Here is a 9,821-nt window from a genome sequence, read left to right as displayed (position 1 = left end):
AAACCTTATTAATTATGTCCTCCACGACAAGATAAGCTCTTTTGTGTACCTTTTCTATTTTTTTCTTGCAATATTCAGGAACACTGCCAGCAGATCCGGTGTTCTGTCATCAGACTAGACTGTCCAATTCTTCTGCACATGCGCAAGCTGAGCTACCTACTGTACCTAGCTACCTACCTGCGTGTAATCATGAGTATTTGAGAGTTTGATTTCTTTATTACAAAATGTATAAGTAGTCCATTTTGATGGGAAAATCTCATTTTCAATTAGTAAAATGGCGCTGGACAGTTCCCGTCGAAAGCGCATGCACAAAAGCATTGGAAGTGCAGTTTGACAAGGCCTCATGTCTCGACAGAACACCGGCTCGTGCTATTGACTCTTTGTCAAAGACGAGAAATGCCATGCGTGTTAATTTACCGCGGTTCATTGTGAGGAAGGGTACACTTTAAGTTGATCCAGCCAATATCCACGCTGTTGTCGACTGGCCCTCACCTACATCAGCAAAGCACACGTAGCGGTTCCTGGGTTTTGTCAATTTCTACAGCCGATTTATCCGCAATTTCAGCAGCAAAGCAGAAACTCTGACTATCTATCAAGAAACTGTTTTAATAGACCCCCAAAGTAGAGAAGGTGTTTGTGTATTAAAAACATATGTTTACTGTTTTACCCATCATTACTCATCCTAACCCTGAGTTACCTTTTATTGTAGAGGTGGACGCATCGGATTCGGGAGTGGAAGACGTTATGCCACAGCGCTCTCCCTTTGACCAGGGGCTCAACCCCTGGACTTTCTTCTCACGTCGCCTCAGTCTCGCTGAATGCAACTACAACGTTGGTAACAGAGAACTGCTAGCCTTTGTCCTTCCACTACAGGAATCAATGCCTTGGCTAGAGGGGTCAGCGGAATCACTCCAAGTCTTCACAGATCACAAGAACCTGGCCTACATCCACTCCACAAGCCTTGTTTATGACTAGGTTTAAATTCATCATTACTTACCGACCTGGGTCACAGAACGTTTGGCCCAAAGCCCGGTCCAGGATTCACCGCCCTTCATCTGACGATCCCACCCTGGAGACAATAGTTTCTGTGGCCTGAGTTTTGGGAGCACTGCAGTGGGAAGTGGAGACGAGGATGGCTGACATGATTCAAGACGGGCTGGTTACAGTGGAGTGTCTTGAGGACATGTTGTTTGTACCCAGGGAATTGAGGACTGAAGTGCTGTGGTGGGGACATAAATACAAAGTGGCCTGTCATCCAGAAGTTAGCCGGACAAAAAATTCCTTATACCTCAAAGATTCTGGCCTCAACAAGGATATCCGGAAATTCATCTGAGCCTGCTCGGTTTGTGCCAGAAATAAGTCCTTTTGACATTCATCTGCTGGTCACCTGCTTCCTTTGCCCATCCTATCTTGCCACTGGTCGCATTTCGCATTGAACTTCAATACTGATCTTCCATCATTTCTTGGCAACACAGTCATGCTTAGTGTGGTGGACTGATTGTCGAAAACGGACCATTTCATGTCTCTGTCCAAGTTGCCTTTGTCGTTGGAGATGGCAAACCTATTAATCAGACGTGTTCTATATACTTGGAATTTTATCCGTTTTATCTTGTTTCGGATAGGGCTCCCAATATACATTCTAGGTCTGGAGGGCCTTCTGGAGGGCTATGGCGGTCGCAGCACCGTCCACACACCAATGGCCAGACTGAGTGGACTAACCAGGACCTGGAGGTCACTCTCTGTTGCGTTTGTCATCAGCATCCTTTGTCTTGGTGGAATATGCCCACAATACCCTCGCAGGATTCCAGCTCCAGCATACCTTCCTGGTCAGGAAGTACTACTCTCCTCCAAGGATGTTCATCTGGCAGGGAGTTCAAGGACGTTAGAGCCATGCTTCATCGGCCCCTTCAAAACTGACTCTGTAATTAATCGCTGCTGTTGCTGCTCAAACCTTTTTCCACAAGTTGGCTCAACCGGTGCCTCCTTCTCCTCCATGCTTGGTTGATGATGAGCCAGTGTACACATTGAGGTACATTTTAGAATCCAGAAGGAGGGTCAAGGGGGTTCAATACCTGGACGACTGGGTCCGGTATGTTCCAAGGGAACGTCAGTGGATTCCCCAATCCTGGATCCTGGAACTGTCCATCCTTCGGCAGCTCCACTCATTAACACCCTTGTAATCCAGGTGGCCTGCCAGGGATGTCCACTGAGGTGGGGTTTTGTCATGTTCTGTGCTTCTGCCTGCTGGAGATGTCATTTTCCTCTGTTCACAGTCTCACGAGGTTCATTGGTGGGTGGAGCCTCCTAGCCGCAACTGTTTGCAATTGTCCTCATTTGATAATGAGGTCTGGCTCCAAGGGAAGGAAAGTGCTCAAGTATTGTCTTTCATGCTGCTTTGTTTGTCGTCATAGCACTTGTCCGACCTTGCTTGTTACCTGTTGGATTTCCATCTCATTGTTCCAAAAGTACTTAAGGTTTGTGTTTGATATTAATTCTGTGATTGTTTTGTTTCTTATGAGTGTTGGTAAGTTTAACTTTTTGTTCTTTAGCCAGGACTTTCCTTCCACTCTGGCTTCTTCCACCTCTTTTTGTTTGTAATTTGCATTCTATGTGTCTTTGGTTTTTTTTTCGTGGCGACATTTTGTTGTCTGTGTTTTTCGTTTGAGTTACCCTAACTGTTGTGCTTCATACACTTGTGCTCTTTTGGTTAAATAAAGCCTAATTGTTCAACTTTTAGTTGTCTGTACAGTGATCTATCCTTAACAGTTTGCCAGCCATAAGAATTATGTACCTTTTGTCATCGAGTGGAAGAGCATATACTTGTTCTGCCTGTCACTATGCATCGCTGGCATAGATAGTGGAATAAAGATACATTATTTGTATTAAAAACAAAATACAACAAAAAAACAAAACAGACCAATTAAGTGAAATTGGTGGTTTCCCCACAGCACACCTTATGATCTCTCAGGCACACTAATGTGCCACGGCACACTAGTTTGGAATCACTGGGTTAGCGTGTTCTGACTTGCATACGAAAACGAGTTATGTCAGTGTCATAAGAAAGGAACACTAACATAAATTTAAAACGACCATACATTGTACATGGTGTTTCAAGGAACCCACATTAAATTTAAGAGAAAAAAAAATTAACTAACTTCTGTTGAGGGAGAAGGATCTGGAGCAAAAAAAAAAATCACGTAAGAAGCTAAAGAAAGACTCTTATGTACCATACTCTACTTGTATGAATAAATCAGCATGTGACATAAAAGTATCAGATGACATCTTGTTGGGCCCAGTGACTGAAGTGAAAGTACTATGATTTAGTACAAGTTGACATAAATATTGTGGTGTGGTGTGGGAATCTTTCTCTCATTGCGGATGCCTGTGGAAGTAGCCACTTAAATATTCACAAAGTGAAGCGTGTGCACTGATTTTCCACGCTTTATGTGTCATTGTGCAACGCAAGGGACTCCTTTACTTTTGCTGTTGTGTAATTATTGACATCTGGCTTTAACACTAAAGTGAACTCTGTGCTGGAGTCCACACAGGCGGAGGTCTTACGAGGCATTCGGAGTGCTGCAGAACTATTGCTGTCTCAGTGTCAATGGCTGCTTATATAGACTCCACAGCTCCTTTCTCTCTGGACGTGTACCATGTCTCTGAGGAACTGGGGTTCATTCTACCAGAGCCTCTGGTAGGTTTAAATGCCTGTGGTGTTTTTTCCCCACTTTGACATGCTGCATTGTGTGCAAGTAGCCATAAAGAAATAGCTAATTGTAAGCAAAGGGTGTCTGGAAGATAGAAAATGATATCCAAGAGAAAATAGACATTTTGAGAAAATTTCCTGTTAGATAAGACTCAAAATTGTGCGCATAGCAGCTAGAGAACTGAACTCGTGCGTAGTGGTATTGACTGAGACAAATTGACCGGGAGAAGCTGAGTTCTGTCATCATTTCTGTTTGTTTTGTCTTGAACTTTATTCCAAACGGCAACGTGTTTACAAAATCACTTTTGTATCATTTTTTTTTCCAGCACATCTCAGATCAACCTGTGGAACAACTGATTGTGTTTTTTCCGCTTATTAACTGTTCTAACACTGTCATCCAACCACCTTGTTTTAACAAAATTACATTTTTCCATATGCATCCCCAAAGCACGAACTTCCTCCTTACTACCAACCATGGATGGACATTGCCCAGCGAGTCCCAGAGCTTGTTCTTGCACATGAGTTGCGAGCTCATATTAACAAGGTGAGCGGGCTCCATGAAATGACAAAGCCACTTCATCAAGTTTATTAAGTCGTGGCTCATTTCAGTTGCACGTTCTGTGCAGATGCCTCTACTGAGCATCAAGTTCCTGCAGAGGCATAGGGAACTGCGACTGGCCCACCTGGCTCTCGGCGTCATGACCATGGGATATGTTTGGCAGGAGGGTGAGACCAACACTGTAGAGGTATTTTTCTCTCTCTCCTTCTGTACACCCACCCCCTGCCCCCCTTTTTTTTGTGTCTTTTATTTTACCGGAGATGAGTTGTTAATGGGAGGGTGGAGTTTGTGCAAATATTTGGGACAAATAATTAAACATATTTAATGTTGGAAGATGCCTGATGTAGTCTGATGTAAAAATCCCAATTCCAGTGAAGTTGGGACGTTGTGTTAAACATGAATAAAAACAGAATACAATGATTTTCAAATCATGTTCAACCTGTATTTAATTGAATACACTACAAAGACAAGATATTTAATGTTCAAACTGATCAACTTGATTACTTTTAGCAAATAATCATTAACTTAGAATTTTTATGGCTTTATTTTTATAACAGCCACAACAGCCAGGGAAATCCGCATTTCCTTGGCAATCACATCATGTTGTTTGGGGTTCGATAAAAAAAAAAAAAAAAAAAATAGAGTACATGTGGCGCCTCAAAACATTATTTCCCAGTAAGATTCCAGTTTTTCCGTTGCAGCGAGTTGGTATGTGTACGAGGGTAAATCGACACGTGCCAGTGTGAGTTGCCGATTGCAGTTTGTTTGTGATTGTCCACTAAAGTTACGTTTGGCCGTGTTGCTCGGTGTGCAGCAGTCCTAAATTGACCTGGAAATATTCCGCCTTTTGAGGCAGGACGGATCCTGTGTGTCGAAAATGCCTGAAAGGCAGAACAGCAGTATTAAGTTTGACAACTGAGACTCACTTAAGCAATTGTCGCTGTCGTGGATACACCAGACACTGGTGGAGACTTCATCACAGATCAAATTATGTAAAGGTGGGACGCCGCGTTACCGTAAAAGCACTTTCATCAATCACCCATTTCAGTGGATTATGTCTAAAAGGCAAGGCTGATAAATGGATGGATGGATCTGTTACAGCTCTGATTAAAAAATGTAACAGAGGCTTATACGTTATGGCTACAAGAAGGCTGACACATATTCTCTGTGCATAATCTCCCTCCAAGATGCTGCCGCACACTTTGGCTGTTCCATACTGGGAGCTGTCCCAACGCTTAGGACTTCCTCCAATTCTCACCCATGCTGATGCGGTGCTGGCGAACTGGCGGAAGAAGGATCCAGAGGGGTGAAGCCAAATAACTTCTGAGCACGTTTTTTGTTACATCTTTTAAAAACTCTCATCTCTCAATGTTGTTCCTTCATACCCATTTTTTGCATTTCCTGTAACAGGCCTTTAGACATAGAGTGAGTACATTTTTAAATCCTCACATGATTTATAATTGTAATCAAGAGTATGCTAGGCCAACTAAAGCTTGATTTCAATCATGCAGGAACTTGGAACTGGTGGTCAGTATCCCTGGCGGTGAAAGTGTGCGGGGCTTCTTCATTGTCACTCTAATGGTGGAGCGAGCAGCAATTCCTGCTCTGAGGGTGAAGATGTAGTCAGTGTTTAAGTTTGAAAGTTATGATAAAATATATGGACAAAAGGATTGGGACATTTGATATACGGGAAGAAAATGAACACAAATAATGAGTTAGTCCCCCTCTTTGTAGTGTCCACTCTTCTGGAAAGACTTTACCAGATTTTGGCGTGTCTGTCAGATCTCAGAAAACCTTTGGGCGGATCAGACATCATCCCAAATATGGTGGTTTGAGGTTAAGGCTGTCAAGTTCTTCCACAAAGTTGAAAGCATAGACTTGACTGAAATGTATTGGTAAGATGAAGAATTAGGATGCCTCAATCAGTTTATCCATTAAGTTTCAATACTTCTGTCCATATAGTATAGTAAAAGTATAACTGTAACTACAACAGGCTAAACAATTTTGACGAAGTATCGTCACTATGTTCCAGAGCATTCCTAAAGTGATCAATGGTGTGAGATGTGGGGATACTAAAGCTGTGGCCAAAGCCCTAGAAGACATCAGCCAATCTATAGACGGCATGGCAGAGTCCCTCAGACTAATGCAAGGTACCTTCTTTAATTCTAAAGCATCACTCTTTTGGCTCCTTAACCAACATGTTCATTTCATTGCTATATTCTCTCTCTCATGTAGCGCATGTGGATCCATCTGTCTTCTATGGCATCATGAGGATATTCTTGTCTGGGTATTGCAATGTTTTGTTGCATACTATTTGGGGTGACAGTGGATATTAAAAGTCTATACACCCCAGTTCAAAAGCCAGGTTTTGATATAATAAAATGAGACAAGATAATTTTAGACCTATTTCCACCATTAATGTGATCTGTAACCTGTAAAACTCAATTGAGAAAAAAAAAACACATTTTCAAGATGGGAGATAAAAACAAACAACTGAGATGATGTTGTTGCACAAGTGTGCACACCCTCTTACAACTAGGTATAAGTCTGTGTTCAGAAGTAAAAAAACACATTTAAACTAATGTTAAATGTGAGTCCGCAAACACCTTCCACCATTTAAAGTGCCTTTGACTAATCCCATATAAGGTTCAGATGTTTTAGTAGGGTTTTTCAGATGTTTTCTTTGCTTTCTGTAAGAAGCCTAAAGGTTTTGTGCTAGCACTGGCTGCCATAATTTCCTCCACCTTGACTAAGGCCCAGTTGCAGCTGAAAACAAAACAGTCCCAATGCATGATACTGTCACCACCGTGCTTTTGGTGATGAGCAGTGTTGTGTTTGCACCAAACATATATTTTGGAATCTACCTTTGTTGTATCAGAACCATAACACATTTTCCACATACATTTGGAAAATTTAAAATATGTTTTTGCAAGTCCCAAACCACTGCCCTGACATATAAGGAAGACAGAAGATCGTTGTCACAGGGACTAAACAGATAGTACTTGCCAGAAATTCTTGCAACACTTTCAATGATGCTGCCGGCCTCTTGGCAGCCTCCCTGACCAGTTTTCTTCTCATCTTTTCATCAATTTCGGAGGGATATCTCGTTTTTGCTGATGTCCCTGTTGTGCCATATTTTCTCCACGTTGATGACTGTGTTCCATCATTTATTTAATGACTGGGAAATTCTTTTGTACCCTTCCCCTGACTGATACCTTTGAACAATGAGATCCCTCCGATGCTGTGGAAGCTCTCTGCGGACCATGGCTTGTGCTGTAAGATGTGGCTACACAAATGTCAGGAAAAGCAGACTAGAACAACTGAACTTTATTTGGGGTGAATCAGAGGCACTTTGAATGGTGGCAGGTGTGGGAGTGCACACTTGTGCAATCACTTTATCTCAGTTATTTCAAAAAGATCTGATTTTTTTCTCATTAATGGTGGAAAAGCTTTTTAAATTCTTTATGTTGGTCTCCTTTTTTTCATATCACAACCTGGAATCAGAGGTGTGTAGACATTTTATATCCACTGAATATGGGATATGTTTCCATAGGTGGAAAGACAACCCATGTATGCCAAACGGTCTGGTTTATGAAGGTGTCCAGACAGAACCAATGGAGTATTCTGGAGGCAGTGCTGCACAAAGCAGCCTGTTGCATTGCTTTGATGAACTTCTGGGAGTTAAACATGAAGCCAAAAGTGGTTAGAGTTTTATTATTTATTCTTTGATTTATTTTAGGCCCTCTTTTGTGATGAAACTTTCATCATGCAGGTGCCTTTCTAACATGCATGAGGAACTACATGTTACCTGGTCACAAACAACTCATTGGGGACATCTCATTGCAACCCTCCCTGAGGACTTTTGTGCAGCAGCAGGAGAGTGAGCAGCTAACCGTGGCCTTTCAGGAATGTGTCACCAAACTGTTGGCTTTGCGCAGCTATCATATCACCGTCGTTACTCACTTCATCACAATCCCCGCCGCTAAAGCCCGCCAACTACGGAAACAGAGCAGGGACGAAGAGGCGGGGATGATCAGCAAGGCCCCTGCTACGCTGGAGGAACGGGGTACAGGTGGCACTGGCATCATGAGCTTCTTAAAGACTGTGAGGAATCAAACAAGAGACACCCTGCTGCCCAAGACAAGCAAAGAGATGAAACACAAAAGCTGATGCAGTGTCAGCTACATCTCATAAAACAAGCAGTAAATCACAAGTGATTACTCAGCCCATGATTTTATATGTCATTAAAAAGATTACTTTTGGCAAAGTAGGAGGCCCTTTTGCTTGGCGCACTTCAAGTTTTGTTTTTCCTGTAAACAAGCCTCAGTCGAATAGACTTGAGTGATACCCCTTATTTAGTCCAAACCATAATTCAAACCATTCCTGTTGCTTTCTATTAAATTCAACCACTAACCCCTCCTTTCATTTGAACTGTAATCCAAAATCCATTGTCTTGTCCAGATCTATGAAGCTGGATACCAGAAAATTCACAGAGTAGGTAATTACTGAACCCAAAACTTCTTGGAAAGTTATTTACAGATTTAGTTCAAATGGAGTTTAGAAGGACTGAAGATGTTTACTATTTAATTATACTTGGGACATAAAGGGCAAAATTGAAGTCATGCTTTAGCTAATGGAGTGAATACAGTACTACAGAGGTGGCTTGAGATATAAGTGACCCGACTTATGAGTTTTTCGAGATACGAGCTGTTGCTTGGCCGTTTTTTGTTGTTGTTGTTTTGCGCTTTATGGTGCCAGTGTCAGATTGAATTAGTAAATATTCGTTTAAAAGAAGGCTTCAACTGTTAGTGCCACTGTCAGTTTAATTGTCAAACTGAACGTAAAACAGAGAATTTATGCATGTATTTTAAACATCCACATAGCCGTAAGTCCACTAGCTTAAGGCTAATGCTAGCATAGGCAATGATTAGCGTCAATGTGGCTGTTATAACCCTTGAAGCAACGGATATTTGAACACAAATGGTGCAGAAACGCATTTAGACAGACAATATAACAGTACTTGAAGTCATATACTCTATTCTTTATCCTCTGTGAAGAACGACGATATGAATTCCACTCGAGTTCTAGGCAGGAAACTCCCCACTGCAATATGATTGGCTGCTCCATCCAGGCAGGAAAGTAAGTGTGAACTAAGTATGAATTGGCCTTTATACCCCAGGTGGTCAAGGCGCTCACAATAGAATTAGCAGCATAATGTGCATTGGATTGAATGAGAAAGTGTGACTAAAACGTTAAATTTTACTAAATTATGTACTGTATTTTGTATAAGTATAGTTTTATGGAGTTATATTTTTCTCATTAAAAAACATTTTGCCTAAATTTTTGTTGCTGTTTTATGGGGGCCTGGAACTGTTAACCGGCATTTCCATTGATTTTAAAGGGGAAATATTATTTGAGATGTGAGTGTTTTGAGTTACGAGTGTGGTCAAGGAACAAATTAAACTCGTATCTCAAGGCACCACTTGAAATCAATTTCCATTCATCCATTTTCTGTACAACTTCTTTAGAGTCACGGGTGAACTGGAACCTCTCGCA

General features: G+C 41.7%; 1 protein-coding gene across 3 annotated transcripts; it reads left to right on the top strand.

Annotated features, from left to right (window-relative positions):
- The first annotated feature begins 3,526 nt into the window (after nt 1-3,526).
- On the top strand, nt 3,527-9,583 carry ido1 (indoleamine 2,3-dioxygenase 1). Of its 3 annotated transcripts, none has more exons than XM_061767326.1 (10): nt 3,527-3,694; nt 4,155-4,250; nt 4,333-4,452; nt 5,453-5,571; nt 5,676-5,690; nt 5,777-5,876; nt 6,298-6,415; nt 6,501-6,552; nt 7,819-7,964; nt 8,038-9,578. In XM_061767326.1, exons 1-10 carry the CDS (start codon nt 3,605-3,607, stop codon nt 8,433-8,435), a joined length of 1,254 nt encoding a protein of 417 aa, XP_061623310.1. In that variant the 5' UTR covers nt 3,527-3,604; the 3' UTR covers nt 8,436-9,578. The 3 variants fall into 3 exon arrangements, with proteins under 3 accessions (XP_061623310.1, XP_061623311.1, XP_061623309.1); XM_061767325.1 differs by having other exon boundaries at nt 3,528-3,694; nt 7,819-7,967; nt 8,038-9,571; XM_061767327.1 differs by lacking the exons at nt 6,501-6,552; nt 7,819-7,964 and having other exon boundaries at nt 8,038-9,583.
- Nucleotides 9,584-9,821: the final 238 nt, after the last annotated feature.

The sequence above is a fragment of the Phyllopteryx taeniolatus genome, chromosome 3 (assembly GCF_024500385.1).
Source record: "Phyllopteryx taeniolatus isolate TA_2022b chromosome 3, UOR_Ptae_1.2, whole genome shotgun sequence".
Taxonomy (NCBI): Eukaryota; Metazoa; Chordata; class Actinopteri; order Syngnathiformes; family Syngnathidae; genus Phyllopteryx; species Phyllopteryx taeniolatus.
This window is presented reverse-complemented; position numbering and strand designations above follow the sequence as displayed.

Excerpts from the sequence above, each read along its gene's own strand:
- ido1 (XM_061767325.1), top strand. The coding sequence starts at position 3,605 with ATGGCTGCTTATATAGACTCCACAGCTCCTTTCTCTCTGGACGTGTAC. Across the intron at positions 4,251-4,332 it reads TGCGAGCTCATATTAACAAG|ATGCCTCTACTGAGCATCAA; the intron begins GTGAGCGGGCTC and ends CGTTCTGTGCAG. Across the intron at positions 5,877-6,297 it reads CAGCAATTCCTGCTCTGAGG|AGCATTCCTAAAGTGATCAA; the intron begins GTGAAGATGTAG and ends ACTATGTTCCAG.